At 41.3% G+C, this 19,634-nt stretch overlaps 3 protein-coding genes across 3 annotated transcripts in view; all 3 read left to right on the forward strand.

The window, feature by feature from the left end:
• Positions 1 to 15,695, forward strand: part of LOC110188324 (trophoblast glycoprotein) — a 52,827-nt gene extending 37,132 nt beyond the window's left edge. The window contains exon 4 of the mRNA XM_020958032.2: positions 13,356 to 15,695. Coding sequence (XP_020813691.2) covers positions 13,380 to 14,678 — 1,299 coding nt within the window. The 5' untranslated portion in view covers positions 13,356 to 13,379 and the 3' untranslated portion in view covers positions 14,679 to 15,695. The remainder of the gene's footprint in view (positions 1 to 13,355) is intronic.
• Positions 15,696 to 16,108: 413 nt separating this feature from the next.
• Positions 16,109 to 17,747, forward strand: Kyat (Kynurenine aminotransferase). Its single transcript, XM_020957883.2, has 2 exons — positions 16,109 to 16,832; positions 16,897 to 17,747. The coding sequence occupies exons 1-2, from the start codon at positions 16,392 to 16,394 to the stop codon at positions 17,713 to 17,715; spliced, it is 1,260 nt and encodes a 419-aa protein (XP_020813542.2). The 5' UTR covers positions 16,109 to 16,391; the 3' UTR covers positions 17,716 to 17,747.
• A 56-nt stretch (positions 17,748 to 17,803) lies between these two features.
• Positions 17,804 to 19,569, forward strand: LOC110188232 (uncharacterized). The gene has a single exon (XM_020957886.2). It carries the CDS (start codon positions 18,134 to 18,136, stop codon positions 18,551 to 18,553), a length of 420 nt encoding a protein of 139 aa, XP_020813545.2. The 5' UTR covers positions 17,804 to 18,133; the 3' UTR covers positions 18,554 to 19,569.
• The last annotated feature ends 65 nt before the right edge of the window (positions 19,570 to 19,634 follow it).

The raw sequence follows: 19,634 nt of genomic DNA on the forward strand, positions 1-19,634 counted from the left end.
AGAATGGGCAGGCAGAAGGACAAGGCAGTTGCAGCACATTTCGGTGGTCCCCGGGCGCTACTCAGGCTGCCATGTCCTGTGTCAGGCGTGAGAGGGAAATGAAGGGAAGCAGCAGGAGAAGGACTGGGAGCAACAGGAAAGAAACGGGCAAAAGCATCCCTCGACCATTGGCCCCAAGCCGGGAAATTGCAACATATTTGCAATTGTCGTTAGGACACTCAAAAAGCTGAAGGAGGGAAAATACCCTAAATACACTGGGAAAACTAATTTGAAATTATAAACGGAAATCTATTTTATTACTGCTGGTTAATGGATAGATAAAATAATTGTTGTATAAATATTTTTTCTTATAGCAAAATATATAATTAAGTCTAGTATGCTACCCTTCACCCTTACTAGTAATTTTTCTCAATGAAAAAATTGTAGAGAAACAGGAAAAGAAGTGCCGAGAAAGGACACTGTAAAAGGCGAGACAGGCAGGCAATTGCCCAAATGAATGAAGATGAAGTGAACCGGGCTTGGCCAGCACTTGAACTGCCTGCCAGGACTCTGGGCTGAAGATTGATTGGCCTCCCGGTTTGAAGTGGGCTCCATGGTCTTGGCAAAGGGGTGAAAAAGTGTCACTTCGCGTTTGCCCTTCACTGTCCTCGAGGCACTTTTGCTCCTTCTTGCCCTGAAATTAGTTGGCCTGTCAAAAACTTAACGAGGCCAACGAGGTGACCAACGATGGGAACGATGATGATGGTGATGGCACAGGCCAAGTCCCCGAAGGGAAATTGCAATCAAAGTGCAACAATAGTTACGGGAATGAAAAGGGTTTCTGCCACAAAGAGCAAATAGAGTGAGACGGTGATTAAATGGTTGTTATAAATCATGTGATTGTTCATAGGAAAGGTGGTAATATTTCCAGAGTTTATACTTAAAATGATTCTTAATCTTAAGATTTATTACAACCTTAAATAGTTCTTCTTATGACTTACCAGTGTTAATGGAATTTGGTTGAAATAGAAAGGGAACAATTTCCAAAGTTTTTAAACCCTTGTCAAATGTATATTATATTATACTGAATATAATAACTTTAATTTATAAATATTAAGGTACACTCATATGTGAAAGATATAAGTTCAAGAGGATTAACTATAAAGTATCATCATCCCATATCTTAATCCATTTTTCATTTTAGCCATAAACAATACCTATGTTATCTGCATCTTGTATTAATAAAATAAACATCTTATGCGTCTAACCTGATAGCTTACAGTTTAATCCCTTGTGTTTTATTGTTGATATATTTATATAACCTATAACCTTTTCTCTCACTTTGTTTATTTGTTTGCCACACCAGTTTTATTTGTTTGTTTTTCTTTTCTTCAGCAATAAACACTTCTTTTTCCTTTCATCTCTGGGCATCCTTGTCCTGCCCATTGACATAACCATTACCATTACCACCACTATCCCTGCCTTGCCCGGCCCTGCTCTTTTCCGACCTGCGACCTTGCCAAATGACTTTGGAATAGTTTCTCTCATTTCTTTATGGTCTCAACCTTTTCCGTTTGTTGCTTTTGTTGGGGTGGTTTTTTATATTGTTTTGTTGCCAACCTTTGGCCTTTGCAGTCATTTGTACCGCTCTTTGTTAGTGCGATTTGTGCTCGTGCGCTTTGTTACTTATCTGCTTTTCAGGTGCTTTCCTGCGTTTTTGCTGTTGCTTTTGCTACTTTGTCATTTCTGTGCCTCGTGTTGGTCTCTTATCTTCTATTTTTCCTTTCAACACTATTACTTTTTTCCCTTAGCTTGTTGCTTTGATGTTAGAATGTTGTTTTTACTTATTTTCCGACTTTTCCTGGCTTTAAATGAAAATCTGAAGAAGCGCTTTCTCCTTAAGTTATTTAGCCTACTGAATATTTATCCTTTGCAGGAATTTCGATTGCCTACAGCATTTTAAACAAGAAAGAAAGCTAACTTCGGCACGCCGAAGTTTATATACCCTTGCAGATAGAACTTCTATGAATGGGAATCCATACAATGTAAATTATATATATTTGTGTTAAAAAACAATGAATAATAATACCTGCTTTCATTTCATTCACCTATACATATTATATTTGCAGTTTTACATTCACAGATTTGCATTTTTCCTCTACATCAAACGATCGTTTGTATGGCACCTATAAGATATAGTCGTTCGATTTTCATAAAATTTGACAAAAAATTTAAGACTAATATAAAATAGCTATACCTTAAATTTGATGAAAATCAGCTGAAAACTAAAAAAGTTATAAATTTAATTGTATTAATTTCTCGATCGTTCCTATGGGAGCTATATGATATATTGGTCCGATTTTCATAAAATTCTACACAAAATTGTAGAGTATAGTAAAATGGCTATATCTTAAATTTGATCCAATTCTATTGAAAACTGAAAAAGTTAAAAATTTTTTTGTAAAAATTTTACGATCATTCCTATGGCAGCTATATGATATAGTCGTCCGATCCGGCCCGTTCCGACATATATACGAGTGAGAGTATATAGGAGGCTAACTACAAAGTTTCATTCAGATAGCTTCAAAACTGAGAGACTAGTTTGCGTAGAAACGGACAGACGGACAGACGGACAGACGGACAGACGGACAGACGGACAGAAGGACAGACGGACAGACGGACAGACGGACATGGCTAGATCGACTCGGCTGTTGATCCTGATCAAGAATATATATACTTTATATAGTCGGAGGTGCCTCCTTCACTGCGTTGCAAACTTCTGACTGAAATTATAATACCCTGCAAGGGTATAAAAATGAATTTAATTAATTTTTACCTCGCATCCATTCTATCTTTTGTTTCATTAGCATTTTTCACATTTTACAGTTTACATAAAAAAATGCAGAATGGTGAAAATTAATTTGCATATTTGAAAAGGCGCTGCTTCCCACCATAAAAACGCTCGTTCATTATTAAATTTTATACTAACTATTTTTTGGTTGCCAACTTTTAAATGTTTATAGAAAATTCATCATAGAAACTATGTAAAAATGGCTGACGTATTGTTATTTTCCGGGCAATAGCGATGTTTTGTTTTCAATCTGGCCAGTGTAAACCCACAACGAAGTAGCGAAAGCCTGCAGGTTCGATAATATTACACATACGCACTGTTGGTCAGATTGCGCATACGCCCCATCTAACGGGCATTGATGTTGTTGAATGTGGTGGAATGTGTGTGTTTTCTTTACCGCAACAATGCACTGGCCTGTTGGCCATTTGTTGAGTTTGAAAAGCGGGAACGTGGCACAGCTCAGCAGCTATTCCTTCAGGCTTATAGAGCTTTAGAGTAGCAAATAACATCTGAAAATCTAAGTAGCATCTTGGTAGCAATAAATGGTTGAACGATTTAATTCTTTAGAAGTAGGATTATTTTATTACAATTATCTGTTTTTTTAAGGCAGATTAAACATTAAGATTCGTTAAAGTAAACAAAACGTTTTAAATAATTTTAAAAATCCAGCAATCTACTCTGTAAAATCGTAAAATAATTGTTTATTGCCTAAAACTACACTAACTTCACCGAATAACATTTAAAAATCCAGAGTTTAGGTTCAAAAACTGTCTGAAAAGTAAAACTTGAAATAAAACGTTTGCGACTTGAAACATTCTGAAGCAGCACCTCAGTCGTCACCCCTTTCCCTTTGTAGCTTGACCAACTGTTGAGCTGACCTCTCACCCCTACTGCCCTCGTTTAGACAATCCCATGTACCTTCTCGACTTCCCCGAGCTTAAAGCCTTTGGCATAGTTTTTGGTCCCAAGCCGCCTGCAACTATTTATAGCCCCCTCTCATCAGTACTATCTACCTCTTTCGCTGCGCTGCCCACTTGCTGCTGGCTGCTCTAGAAAGCGTGCTACAGTTTTTTTTAGCTCTTGTGCTCCATCGCCCTCCCCCCCCCCCTGCAGCTTTGGCCTAGCCACTCCTTGCCAGCCACTTGTCAACTGTTGACGTTTCTTTGTTGTCTGCCTCTTGCTGCCGGCTGCTCTCTCCCCGTCTCTTTCTGGGTTCCAGCCTGCCTGTTCATGTCGTTGATTTGCCATCTCTGTCTGCAGCTGCCTCACGGGGGCTGTCCATTTATCTGTTAAAGCGGAAGGCAAACAGCAAACAGCTAACGGTAAACGGAGAACCAAGAGATGGGAAGAAGAGAAAAGAAGAAGAAGAGAGCAGAATAACAGGAAACAAGCAGCCTTGTAGGTTGGCTCTAGCTTTGACTCTCCCATTCTTTATGCCTAGTTACAGAAGAAGAAATTAAGGGGGCCATTAGGTAATTAAATTTAAAGATCTTTAAAATATTAAATTATTTTATTTTATAGTATTTTAAAGCTAGCTTTATTAGAAAAAATCTATTTGAAAAGAGAGATATTTAAATAGACTTCAGAAAGCTACGGTATACAGATTTTTGTCTTGCAATCGAATAACAGTATCGTATCGAAAATAAATCATAACTAAGCTGAAAATATTTGAATTTTTTTAATCGATATTTTTCAATATTTGTATATGACAATTTTTTCAGAAACTCAAAGTTTGAAAAACTCATAACTAAGCCAAAAAAGAATTCATTTTAATTCGGACATTTTTTAACTCCTATGTTAGTTTTTATTAGGTTAATAAATCTGCATACTCAATTTAACATTTAAAAAAAAAATTATAACGAACAATTTTAATCACAAGTTTAACGATGTAACCCCATATAAAATTTTGAAAATTTCGAACAAAGTATGTATAATTTTTTTTTCTGCCTAAGATATCTAGAACGACTCGGCTGTTATTGCTTATCAAGAATATATATATATAGTCAGAAATGACTCCTTTCCAGCGTTACAAGCTTCTGATTAAAAAAAGCCCTACACGGGTATAAAAATGTTAAATCTATATTAAATATATGAATATAATTATATATTTAAATATATATATATTGTAAGCGTGTTATAACGAATTTTAAATATATATTATTATTAATATTCATTATTCTTAAAATAATAATTTTCTCTGCGTGGATACGGGTGTGTCCTCCATGCATGGCAATCCAATTATCATACGGCCCCTAGGTGCTGCCATGGCGTCCCGGCGACTCTAATTGGAAACAAACAGCTTGGCCCTGTCTGTGTAGCCACCCAGCAATGGCCACCGCCGCAACACTCCTCCGTCCACTCCCTTCAATCCCTCCCTCAGTGGAGTCCAAGTCAAAAGTCAGGCCGGAAAAAAATAAGTTGAGCAACAAAAACAGAGAGCTAAAGAAACTGGGCGGAGGGACAAGGAGAAGGAGAAAAACTCAACGAGGGGATGGAAAAAGAAAAACAAATTTAGTAGATTTACATTTCCCCAACTTCCACGCCCTATTCCCTATAGAATTTCCAATGCAAAACATTCCCAGAGCTGAAGAGAAAGAGCTTTTGGCTTGAAGTCGAGCCTTCGTTTATTTAAAATTCATTCATTCGCAGTTTTTATGCCACCAAATTGTTGGCCAAGTTTGGGGGGCAGTGCCGACGACCGAAAAAAATAGCGTACAAATAACGAAACACATTTCCCGTCAACGATGAAATCGAAAATATTGAATTGGAAAGCCAAACTCGCTGTCCCTTTTTACACTTTTGGCCTGCAGGACGAAAAACAGTTTATACATTTTTAGGGTCTCTTTTTTTTACTTCCTGTTCCCTGTCCTGTTTCAGTTTCAGTTTGAGCCACAACATAAAGTTGATCGACCAAAAATCGAGGAAAAACGAGGACAAAGAGGAAAAGCGTTGAAAAGTTTCCATTGAAAATGTGGTAGAGGGGGGTGAGGCGCGGGATAGGGACAGAGATCCAATGAAGCAAAGCGTTTGCCTTGCAGCTTTAGTCGCGGTTTTGTTTACGCGAAAAGTGTTTCACAAATTGGATTGATCCTGAAAGTGAAAGTGGAAAGCGAAAACAAAAGCAACTTTGTTCGTGTTAAGTGAAAAGTTGTTAAAACCACAAAAATGTACTTAGAAGTGATTAAGGGACATTATTTGAGCTGCTGCATAAATCTCAAGAGTTTTCAACAGATAAAAGCTGCAAGTTAAGCCTCAAATTTAAGTTAACTTTATATATATTGTAGCTTTAATACTTAAATATCTACTACTCTAACTACTAAGATGTATGTACTTTATGACTAGCAACTTTGTAATCTTTGTATATTTATAGTTTTATGAATAGATGTAATATAAAACCCTTAATTTTCCAGTCAACCCTCAAGTAAAACGCCTTTTCCTGTTTATTTTCCCTTCGCCTAATTACTTTATTGTGTTTGTGTTTTCTTGTCTTACTATTACTTCAATAAGCTACAAATTGAGCAGCAATTTATGATATTTATTATTACAGTTGGCTTTAGTTATTGTTCTTGAGTAAATCGCCCAAATAAATGCATTTCACTTAACACATTTTCACACAGCGAGCAGTTACTTTCTGAGCCCTCAAAGCTCTCTGAACTCAAGGAAATAATTCAAGCAAAAAGTGTTATGAATTCACTTCCCTCTCAGGCCTCCATTTAGACCAAAAAAAGAAACTTAAAACTACAAAGAGCGAGCCCCAAAAAATATGCAAACGAAAACTTGTCGCACTACAAAACAAAACAAAACAAAACGAAACACAAAAGAAAAACGAGTGAAAACAAAACATGCGAAAAACACAAACGCGAAAACAAATACCTAATACCATGCACAAGGGTGTAAGCGAGAGAAGGAGCTCAATGCCACGCCTCCAGGAGGGCGGTATTGCGTTTTGAAAGCGACCGCTTTTAATGCAATTTGTAAGTGTCGTGCGAGTTGGGCGCGTTTCTAACGCGTTTCAGGCGCGACTTTGCTGGGCATAAATTTGCAAAGTAAAAGGGAAAGGGGGAGGACTTTTAAAGGGGAGGGGTAGAGCATGGACAAGTTAGATGGGCAAAGGGATATGGCCAGGACCTCCAATTCCTAATTGTCGCCTGTCCATTCGCCCTCTCTATCTCTCTTGTTCTCTCTGTTTCTCATTTTGCATTTTTCAGATGCACTCGAAATAAATTTAAAAATACGAGTTACATTTGAATATGATATATTTTTTTTAGAAAATATTTCTACAATAAGTTATATAAATTATAAATTAAATAAACCTACCTTAACTTGCCAAACTCATCATTTTTTAAATACAGCTTGATTTTCACAAATCTTTTAGCTAAAATCGGTTGGGAATTATAGTGAAAAATAAGCCATCAATGCGTTATAGTTGTAGAATGTCCCTTATGCTTCTGAACTTTATTTCTCTATTAAATTTTGTTTTAAATATCTCAATATATTTAAGAATGTTAAAACTTAATACATTATTTTTTGTAAATTCAAAACTTTCTTCCGAACGTACCCCAAATTTCCACAGTGTACTGTGCTCTGTCCTTCAGGATTGTATGGATTTTGGACAGCTATTCTTGTTCGGGGGGCCAAAAATTGAGGCGGGTCTGCTGCCCACTGAACACTGTTGCTATAAATGCTGTTCGAAAACGGATTGCGAATGCCGCCTGCATTTTTGTTGCCACCGTTGTGTTGTGTTCTGCCTTTGTTTTTGTTACTGCTGCTGCTGCTGGTCTTGTCTCTCTTGTTGGCCAACACGTGCAATTTTCTGGCTGGTTATATGCACTTGGCCAAGTGTTGGCAACGTGTTTCAGCCATCTACATCTGCATCTCTATCGAGTGCAGAGGGTCTGCCTGTGCGTCTGGTTTTGCGTTTTATTCCAATTACCAATCAGAATTGGATTTACGCTTTAAAGTTCGACATCAAGTTGGTTTTGTCCACACACAAATTGCTGGTCATTTCGAGGGAAAATAGAAAGCTTGGTTGGAACTTTGAAAATGGGGTTCGTTATATAAAGTAACTGAAAACCGAACAGGTTAATGCTACTTTAAATTGGTTTTTGGCAAGTAGAAATGCACTGTAGGCAAGCTGATATTCTCATGTCTGAGAACCAGGTACCTTAAAACAACAATAGTTAACACTCTATATTCATTTGAGTAGTAAACAAAAGAAATACACATTCTGCTACAGAAATAAGCTCGTAGAAACAGCTCACAAGACACGTGTTTTCCACAGGTTTTATGATACCGTCCAAGAGCTCTCTACTCGCACGCACTTGACCCCCCCCCCTAACCCCACCTCACTCACCTAATGACCCATTCCAGGCCACTGCAACTGGGTAACCGCATCATAAACTGGTCCATCTCTCTCCCACTCCACACACCCCATATCGCCACCAATGGTGGTGGTGCATGAGTTTGTCTTTAAAAGACCGCAAAGCCACAATTCACACTCTTGGCCAACTTTCACATTTCCCGTGCTTCTGGCGTGCGAATAACTTCCCAGACTTTCCAGCTCCAGCTCCAGCTCCAGCTCCGACTCCACTTACTGGACCATTGAAGTGCAATTAGCTGTCTGCTAATTACATAGTCCAGCCGGATGCGAGAGCTCTGACCAAGACACGCCCAAGTTACCAGCTCCCAGTTCGGCAGCTTCACGGCTCCTGTGGCTCCTGTATTCTGTCAGGCTCGTATATATTTTGCTCTTCGCATGGCGCACTCATAATGAAATTATGAAGCCAACGTGCACCAATTTCATATTGTGGCTGGCAGTCATGCCACCCGGGCCCCCCACCCAGCTTTTCCACTTTTCCGTCGCTGCTGCTGAACTTTCCTAATTGAGTTTCATGCGGCCAGGACGGGACAGGATAGTAAACCATGCCGGGGTACTGCAGTCGCGTTTAATTGCATTGGCAAGGAGCGTGGTCCTCAAAAGCCAGCGCCAGAAGCTGAGCAACCACCATCGCCAGGTTGACAATGGACATGACCAGGAGGGGAAGCCAGCAGATGGGGTTTTGTATAATGGGGAAAGGAAGGACGTCGCGACAAGTGTTGCCTACTTTAGTGCGTCTCGCCCGGCGGACACTCAATGAGGGCATAAACAATCCAGAACAAAGAGCGGAAGATGGGACTCAGCCATTTCAGTCGTAACTTCACACTGGGGGAAAAATAGAGGGAAGCAGGAATCAGAATATAATTTATGCAATTACAAGTGAATGAGAACGTTTGCTTCATAAGGAAACTAAGAGGAAGGATGTTGCATTGTTTATTTAATAAAGTTCAGCCAACGCTTATTTAATACCAAATTCAATACACAACAGTTTTAGTCAATAAATCACTAGGAAAAGTAACTGAAACTTTAAGAAAGCCATCTAAAAAGCCTTTTGCTTTCCTCACTACCATTACTTGCACTCGCGCCTCCATATCCTTGATCTAAGATTGTTATTTTCTCACTGGAATCCCAGTAAAAACTCCGGGAAACCCGCTGAAATTTACGGCCAGCCAGAAGAACAGTTAGTTGGCCATTTTTGGCTGCTGGCCGTGCTCTCGAGAAACTCGAGGCAGAGTTGGCGAAAAGCTTTTAAACATTTCAACATTTCTCACTGCCGCTTAATGACTGCCGGGCAGGACATTAAACGCTTGTTGGCCGCATTAGGATTTCCGTAATGCAGTTGGCAAAGGCGAGCAGCACTTTGCCACCATTCACTGACTGCTCCTCCCATTACCCAGCTCAGCCCGACCCGCCTCCATTCCGCATCAAGTTGGATGGATGCAAGTTGCAGCTGCGAATTCACTCTGAAGAGCTTTTCATTCGCAAGTGTTGCCCGAAAGTATGCAACGAGTTGTGCCAACAATGAAATTTGACTGGCGAAACTCCCAAGGACGACGCCATACCACCATGCCACCATGCCACCACCAGCACCCCACAGAGTGGGAGGCTTGGAGAAATGCTAAGAGTCCTGGCCACAGCATCCGATTGAGGAGCACGGCGATAATGGAGACATCTGCTCAACAATTTTAAGCGCATCCTGAGCGAGGGCGGGGGATTTTCTTTAATGAGAAGCTTTTCCAAAACGATGAGAAAATTGAGACAACAACGGTGGGAAGGAAGGTGGTTGCAGGTAATGCAAATGCTAAATTCTGGTTTGCTGAGGAAAATGGAATTTTTAATGTTGTCTGCAGTTCGGTCGACAAGGTTCTAGCTGGACAAGTTATTAGATCTGTATTATTGATGACGTTGTACAGGGTAAATACATAGAGGATTTTGGGACATATTTATTATAGAATTAAGTAGAACGAGTAATAGCAGCGAGTAAAGGAGACAAGTAAAGAGGACAAGTTAAACGTAAAAGCACATAGAGCGAGTAAAGGCGAATTAAGTTAAACGATGAGTAACGACGATAAGTAAAGAAACTGACTAAAGACTACACTTGGTAAGAGGACGCAGGAATAGAAAATAACGAGTAAATCGAACGAGTTTATAGAGTCTATAGAGATTACAAGTAAAGACGAGAAGCTTAGATAACGAAAAGTGTAGAGGACGAGTGAAGACTACATGTAGAGATAACGATTAAAAAAATTATAAAATTATAAATAAAAGTCGAAAAAGCGAACAAGATTTTGTGCCTTCGAATTCATTTTATATTTTACTCGCACATTTCAAAACTATTATATAAAATTAAAGCATCAAGCAATATACATATATCTATATATACCTATCAAACATATTTTTACATTTCCAACTACCCACGTTGAATTCACATTTAATCCTGAGCTCACTGCAAATATTCATATGGCAAATTGGTGTTTATCGAATGTAAAATGTCAGTGATAAAGGCAAAATGGAGCGGGTGGTAGTTGGAAGTTAACTTAATTGGCTGTCATTAGTTAACATTACTGAAGTGCGGTATTATAGACGTGCCTTATCTGTGGGGGCGTGTCACCATTTTTCCTACCCCCTTCGGTATTATCCTGTACAGTTATACTCTAATTAGACCACAGTGCGAGTAAGTCATCCACACACACACACACACACTCATAGTGCATAACAAATTAAGTGGCCACCTTTAATTCCGTTTCCATATTTCGCCATTTGCTTTTGCACATGCTCCCCCCATTTTTTCCCACTCCTCCTGCTTCAGCTGCTCCTTCTCCTCCTACTCCTCGTCGACATAGTCGTCGTCATCATCGTCCTGGTACTCGTTCTCCTTTGCATTGCAACTGCCAAGTGGCTGCCACTTCACCACTAACGAATTAAAAGAAAATGGGAACCACCGGGCGAGAATTAGAGCGGGAGTTCTGCGAATGCAAAGCACACACAGAGCACGCAAAAATATTAACAAACAAGGTGAAAATAATTGCAATTGGATAACGAAACTGTATATACCTTGACTGGGTTTTAGGTATTTAAGAAAAAATATGTGTTAATCTGGGAGTCTTTTTTATATGAATGTTAGATACATAATTATTATGAAGCATTTATATAATTAATTCTTTTTCTTCAAACCCTTTATACCCTTCAGTGAGGGTATAAAGACACATACCAAAATGCTCAACCGTTATTATTTTAACCTCGCCTCATACATACAAAAAACACATATACTATAAAAATGTTATTTTTGTTGCTATTTGTTTGTGTTCTTTTCTGGTTTTTTTTCTGTTATTTTTTTGTTGTTTGTATTATTATTATTTTACGCGCATGCATAAATTCCAGCGAGAAGCGAAGCGAGTGCAGTAAAGAAGGAACAAATGCTGTTTGTTCGCCTTATTATTGCACTGGAATGGCCACGGGCTCAGAACAAAGGGGGTGGCCATGGGCGTTACGGAGGGGGGCCTCTGAGTTGTAAGGTGTATGTTATTGCAACAGTAAACACACAAAGCAAACAATAACAAAGACATAAAAGTTGAAATTAAAGTAAAACTGTGGAGGTAAATGGCGTTTCCGCTTGTTAGTCCGACAAACCGGAAGTGACTGCTCGTGTGCACAGAGCCAGCTTTAGCTTTTACCTTGTGCTTTTGCTTATAGCTCCTCTATATATACAGCATCTAACCTGGTTCAAAATTAGAAGCCATTCATAAAAACCACCAATCAAAATTATTTAATTTCCACATCAGGCAATATTTGTTAAATATTAACAGATTTGTGGTAGATAAATATTTCACAAAACCTCCTCTAAATTGAATTCACAAAACTCTGTAAAACCAGCATATAAACCCACTCGAAAGGCAGACAACATAATTGCCAGACCAGTCGGGAGGTAATTGAGTGGCCTCCAGGAGCAGAGTGTGAGGCTGCGATTTGAGTGCGTCGAGGGCATCCTGCTGGGCCCATTAAAAGGGCCGTTAGTTTTCAATTTATCCCGAACGGGAATTTGATGCGCTCATTAGCATCGAGTGACCCTTGGACCAGACGCCTCCACCGCAGCAGCCAGGACACGAGAGTCCAGGTCTGAATAAAGGCAAATGAAAGGATGCAATACGGCTCGCGTTTCAAATCGATTTTATCGAACTATAAATATTTGATATATTCAAACTATACACAGTTGGAGTAATAAATTCAGGATTATAGTTTGCCCAGTTAAATCCGTAAACGATACTAATTGATTCCACAAATTGATTTGTGTAAATAGTTATGTATTACCAATACTCGCTTAATATTTGTGCATACATACTACTCACACATTATCCATTGTGCTTGGCCAATTGAAACCTAAAATGTGGTTTGCCGATATTTAATTATATGTTAATCAAATTAAAAGTGTGTTGGGAGTAAGCCCCTGGAGTTTCCCAATATATTGCAACAATTTTTGGTTTTACAGATCTCTTAAAAATATAATAAAAAGCAAAAATTAAAGCTTCCTCTCTACTATAAACTCTCCACTCATAAACACACACATACACACAGACTCCGGTGGAGAGCACTAAACAAATGGCAATAAAAACCGAAAAATAATCAGGTTTACGGCTCCGGGCTTCTCTTGTTGCGGTTGGATGACTCCATGCACGCCGGAGTGCCCTTCAGGGCGTTTGTTGTGGTCCCACTGCCGCAAAAGTTTGGCACTAAACAGAAATTACCCATACGCCGCGTGGGCCGATGATTGAGATGGGCGCGAAAGAACACGCTCCATGGAGAGGTGTGTGTTTTGTGTGTGTGTGTGTGTGCTGCGATGCTTTATAAGCACATAAATCTGCAACTTGTGGAGCATAAATAAGCTGTCCATTTTGGAGGCAAGCAGGCTAGGAAGAGCCGGAAGCTACGGTTAGTCGAGGAAGCTAAATAAATTTTCGCGTAGCTCCGCCGCCTGTTTGCCACTTTAAAATGCATTTGCAACTCATAAAGCATGTGTTCACCCTGCACAGACAGAAATAATTAGCCATATTGAGTTGGAAAAGTGTCATGAAAGTATTTAAAACTCTTTAAGTCTTATAAATATACATTTATCTGCATTTTAATATATTTTATTTATTCAATTATTTGCAGGCAGTCAAGCAATTAAAGAGAGCGATGCCACCCACCGAACTGAGGAGACTGGCCGTGGCCGTGGTTGTTGCCACCTTAAGTCTGGCACTTGGCGGCGGAGGAGTCCTGGGCGACACCTCGTCCAGCTGTGGACCTAATTTTCCGGCTGCATGCAGCTGCGGCAAGGAGATGTACGAAACTGAGATGCAATATGTGGTGAACTGCACAAATGCCGGTCTGCATAACACCAGTGTCCTGGAGTTCATGCCCGAACAGGTGGAGGTGCTGATCTTCACCGGCAACCGAATTACCGAGCTGCCCTGGAACGTATTTGGCAGCATCAATGACTACAAGCAGTTGCGCATTGTGGACATGAGCAATAACCACATCAGGGAGATACGCGGTAAAAGCTATCACCATGTGCCGCGTGTGGAGCGCCTGATCCTGAATCATAACAATTTGAGCATTTCGCGTTATGACGACGAGGTCAATCACCATCATCCGCGCGTCTTCTCGAACTTTGTGAACCTGCAGAGCCTGCATCTCACCGATGCCTTCGAGGACAATAGCTCGCCGCAACTGAGCGAGGATCTGCACGATATCTTTGTGAACAGCCAGCTGGTGAAGCTGCAGAAGCTCCATTTGGAGCAGAATGAGATCACGCACTTCAAGGATCGCAATGTCTTCTGTGATCTGCCCTCGCTGCGGGACCTCCATCTGGGCGACAACGAACTGCGTGACCTAAACTTTGAGGTTCGGTGTCTGAACAACCTGCGATTCCTCGATCTCGAACGCAACAAGTTCGGTTTCGTAAAGCCCACCGATCTGCGTGTGCTCAACGAGCTGGAGGATCGCCCCAATCGCACGGCCAATCTAATCGTAGACTTTAATCTTAATCCCTTTGTCTGCGATTGCCGCATTGCCCCCTTCCGCACGTGGATCCCGCTTACCCGGGTCACTGTCCGCAACAAGGACAGCCTCATGTGTTTCCACTCCCCAGGACGTGTGGATTCCTCGCCCGCCCACCTGCTCCAGCTGGATATGGGCCAGTGTGCGGATGCCATGGCTGCTGCTGCCACTATCCTGAATGCCGCCGAGGATGAGCAGCGCTATGGCGGAGCGGAAGCGTCGCCGCATTCTCAGGCACACCTCAATGGACACACGGCCACGCTGATCTTCCTGCTGATTGTCCTTAGCATGATCCTGCTGGGTCTGCTGGTGGCGCTCGTCTATGTTAGCCGGGACAAGTTGAAGTACATGATCACGCCGGTGTTTGACAATGTGGCCAAGAAGGTGCAGTACACATCGATCAAGGACGAGGATTGCCCGGAGGTGCATGTCTAGGGAGAGTGCAGCAGGACTTCATACACAGAATCATCCAGACAGAGGGGGAGAAGAGAGGCTAAGGGCACGGTTTCCGATTGAAATTATATTTATACAAAGTACTTAAGACTATAATCCGACCAAGGATCTATATAATCCTTTCTTATTTAAAACTAAAGAAGGCTTCAACTTAATTTTAGTTATGTAGCTGAAACGTAGCAATGGTTATTTGCCTTTTGAAATACTTAAATCAAACCGGAAGCCGCGCCCTTAAGCTTAGATTCGATTTTGCCATTCGCGTTATGCAAAACGTGTGCCATTCACAACGGTGGGGAAGGTAGAAGTGGAAAAGAGAAGAAAGAGGGATAGTGGAAACAATTGGATCACATACAATTACTAAAGTCCCAAAACCCGAATCAGGACTCCAGCCTCCTTGTTTCGTAGTACTTAAGCCAATTGTTGCATTTAATAACTGAGATGGAATGCGACCAAACACACACCCTTACAGACAACACACAATTTCGTTAGTTTTAGCGGTTTTCTAACCTAATCTTAAGTCAGTTATGCGTTCTATGATTTCCACACAAAAGGAATCATACAAGGAGGGAGGACTAAAACGAAGTCCTGTAATAAACACACACACTCACCACATATATAGTGACATATATATACATATATATATAGAAACAGACACATATATATACATGCATATATCGTAACAAACACTTTAGTGTTATCTGTGATTTAAGTTTAGTAGCTTTACTTTGTTGAAACTCTGCAGAAACGAACATTTGAAATTGATAAAAATCGGAAATGAACAAATGAAACAAAATGTAAACTTCAACTTCAACTCTTTTTATATAGCCTATAAAACAGATAATTCTACACTTAATGGATATGTAATGTAAAATGTTTCCATGCTTAATATGTTATTAATCAATTAATTTGTCAATTATAACTAGCTATACGATGATTTCTCCCCATTGATTTTACCACCATTAACAAGCATTTTTTATAAATAAACTTTTGAGAAATGAACGATATTTGGCTTTGATTTTAAAGGAGGTTTTCTGGTTTGTAAATAATAAATAAGCTCTTGATTGAAATTTGAATTTCGATAGCTAAATGCTATCGGTTACAAAAATGGGCAGCATTGGCTGAATCGATGGGCAGAACATCATCAGGTGTGGTGCTTTCCAGCACTTTATGCGTCGTCTTGTTTGTTTATCAATAACTGTTTTACTGAAGCATTTTAAGGTCTTTCTTTTGATATATTTTATGTTTTTTTCTTGATCAATAAAAATTTCAGCTATCAATTAAAATTGTAGCCCATTTTCTGCCGCCTAATATCAAGGAACTTTGCACAGATAAGAACAGTGCTGCCAATTTCTAGCACATAATTAGTGCCTAACGCCTGGTCCCATTATAATAATTTAAAATTCTTAATTTGTATTTGTTTATTTGCATATTATTGCTTGTATGTGTGTTGAGTATAAGCGCCCTAAACAATTTCTTATTTACTTATAGACACTGCCTTGGTCTAATCAAATTTCAGTGCATTATGCAACGTCACTCCAGCATTTAAGCTCAAACAATTGCATTTAACAAGTGATATTTTAGCATTATTATTAAGATTAGACACCCAGTTGTCGCCGCCTTGCCACAAGAAGCCTCCGGGATCAGTTCCAGTTTCAAGTTCAACGCCATCAACAGACCGCTGCCACCTGTAGCAACATGGACAAGTTCGATCTTCCCAAGCGATTGCAGGGCAGTACGCCCAGTGTATGGAACGAATACATCGCCCTGGCCATGCAGTACAAGCCTCTGAATCTGGGCCAGGGTTTTCCCGATGACGCCGCCCCCGAGTATGTGACCCATTCGCTGGCGGACATTGCCAAGGATGAGAATCCGCTCCTGCATCAGTATACCCGCGGCTATGGACATGTTCGTCTGGTTCAGGCGCTCTCCAAGCTGTACAGCGGTCTCGTCTCCAAAGAGGTGAATCCCCTCACCGACATCCTCATCACCTCGGGCGCCTGTGAGGCCCTGTACTCCACTATCATGGGGCACGTGGACGTTGGCGATGAGGTGATCATTATTGAACCCTTCTTTGATTGCTACGAGCCCATGGTTAAGATGGCTGGCGGTGTTCCGCGCTTCATTCCCCTGAAATTGGTAAGGAAAATTGGAATAAGTAAATGAATCCGATTCACTATATACATCTCTGCGCCCCTTGCAGCGCCAGACGGAGGGAACCGGTCCAATCAGCTCAGCGGATTATGTTCTGGACGACGCCGAATTCGAGAAACTGTTCAACTCAAAGACCAAGATGATCATTCTGAACACCCCGCACAATCCCATCGGCAAGGTCTTCAACCGAAAGGAGCTGGAACGGATCGCCGAGCTGTGCCGCAAGTGGAACGTGCTGTGCGTCTCGGACGAGGTCTACGAGTGGCTTGTGTTCGACGGAGCGGAGCACATTCGCATCTGCACGCTGCCCGGCATGTGGGACCGCACCATAACGCTGGGATCGGCTGGCAAGACCTTCTCGGTCACCGGTTGGAAGATCGGCTGGGCCTACGGTCCCGCCCAACTTATTCGCAACCTGCAGATGGTCCACCAGAATTCCGTATACACCTGTCCCACGCCCCTGCAGGAGGGTGTGGCGCGCAGTTTTGAGGTAGAGCTGGCCCGCCTCGGAAAGCCAGAGAGCTATTTCCTAAGCTTGCCGCGCGAGCTGAAGCAAAAGCGAGACTACATGGCCAAGTTCTTGTCCGACGCCGGCATGCGTCCCACCATTCCTGAGGGCGGCTATTTCATGCTGGCCGACTGGTCCCCGCTGGCGGATAAGGTAGACCTCAGCTCGGAACCGGACAAGCACCGCGATTACAAGTTCATTAAGTGGATGACCAAGAATATGGGTCTGCAGGGCATTCCACCCAGCGCCTTTTACAGCGAGCCCAATAAGCCGCTGGGAGAGGACTTTGTACGCTACTGCTTCATCAAGAAGCAGGAGAACTTGGACAAGGCAGCCGAGCTGCTTGCCAAGTGGAAATAGTTGGTGGGAAATAAACGAATTTGTTGCAATAACTTCCGGCGTAGATTGTTTATCCCCCTAACCTGGGCATTACGTAACCAAGAAGAGGGAAACAACGCATCGTTGGTGTGTATTCCAATCCACTCCAGTCTCCGTTTATTACATTAATCCAACAACATGTTCATCCGCTCCATACATAGGATGGGTGTAGCTAGTGTGTCTGCAGTGTGTGTGTTTGTGTTCCTCTGTTTTGAAATTAAACTAAGAGGCTTAGGCATCGTACACGGACTTGAGGGCCAGCTCGGGCTTGTCGTAGCCCAACTCCTCAAGGGTTGGCACGCCCAGCTCCTGGCGCGTGGGAGTGATCTTCTCGATCAAGTAAGGGTATAGGGTGGCCTTCTGGTCGCGGCACTTCTCCTTGCAACCCTCCAGCCACCTGATGGCCAGGGCGATGTCGTTGACGCGACGGGTTACTATCCGCAACAAGGACAGCCTCATGTGTTTCCACTCCCCAGGACGTGTGGATTCCTCGCCCGCCCACCTGCTCCAGCTGGATATGGGCCAGTGTGCGGATGCCATGGCTGCTGCTGCCACTATCCTGAATGCCGCCGAGGATGAGCAGCGCTATGGCGGAGCGGAAGCGTCGCCGCATTCTCAGGCACACCTCAATGGACACACGGCCACGCTGATCTTCCTGCTGATTGTCCTTAGCATGATCCTGCTGGGTCTGCTGGTGGCGCTCGTCTATGTTAGCCGGGACAAGTTGAAGTACATGATCACGCCGGTGTTTGACAATGTGGCCAAGAAGGTGCAGTACACATCGATCAAGGACGAGGATTGCCCGGAGGTGCATGTCTAGGGAGAGTGCAGCAGGACTTCATACACAGAATCATCCAGACAGAGGGGGAGAAGAGAGGCTAAGGGCACGGTTTCCGATTGAAATTATATTTATACAAAGTACTTAAGACTATAATCCGACCAAGGATCTATATAATCCTTTCTTATTTAAAACTAAAAAAGGCTTCAACTTAATTTCAGTTATGTAGCTGAAACGTAGCAATGGTTATTTGCCTTTTGAAATACTTAAATCAAACCGGAAGCCGCGCCCTTAAGCTTAGTTTCGATTTTGCCATTCGCGTTATGCAAAACGTGTGCCATTCACAGCGGTGGGGAAGGTGGAAGTGGAAAAGAGAAGAAAGAGGGATAGTGGAAACAATTGGATCACATACAATTACTAAAGTCCCAAAACCCGAATCAGGACTCCAGCCTCCTTGTTTCGTAGTACTTAAGCCAATTGTTGCATTTAATAACTGAGATGGAATGCGACCAAACACACACCCTTACAGACAACACACAATTTCGTTAGTTTTAGCGGTTTTCTAACCTAACCTTAAGTCAGTTATGCGTTCTATGATTTCCACACAAAAGGAATCATACAAGGAGGGAGGACTAAAAAGAAGTCCTGTAATAAACACAAACACTCACCACATATATAGTGACATATATATACATATATATATATAGAAACAGACACATATATATACATGCATATATCGTAACAAATACTTCAGTGTTATCTGTGATTTAAGTTTAGTAGCTTTACTTTGTTGAAACTCTTCAGAAACGAACATTTGAAATTGATAAAAATCGGAAATGAACAAATGAAACAAAATGATAACTTCAACTTCAACTCTTTTTATATAGCCTATAAAACAGATAATTCTACACTTAATGGATATGTAATGTAAAATGTTTTCATGCTTAATATGTTATTAATTAATTAATTTGTCAATTATAACTAGCTATACGATGATTTCTCCCCATTGATTTTACCACCATTAACAAGCATTATTTATAAATAAACTTTTGAGAAATTAACGATATTTGGCTTTGATTTTAAAGGAGATTTTCTGGTTTGTAAATAATAAAAAAGCTCTTGA

The sequence above is a fragment of the Drosophila serrata genome, unplaced genomic scaffold, assembly GCF_035046125.1.
Source record: "Drosophila serrata isolate PLE 108 unplaced genomic scaffold, ASM3504612v1 contig_241, whole genome shotgun sequence".
In the NCBI taxonomy this organism is placed as follows: domain Eukaryota; kingdom Metazoa; phylum Arthropoda; class Insecta; order Diptera; family Drosophilidae; genus Drosophila; species Drosophila serrata.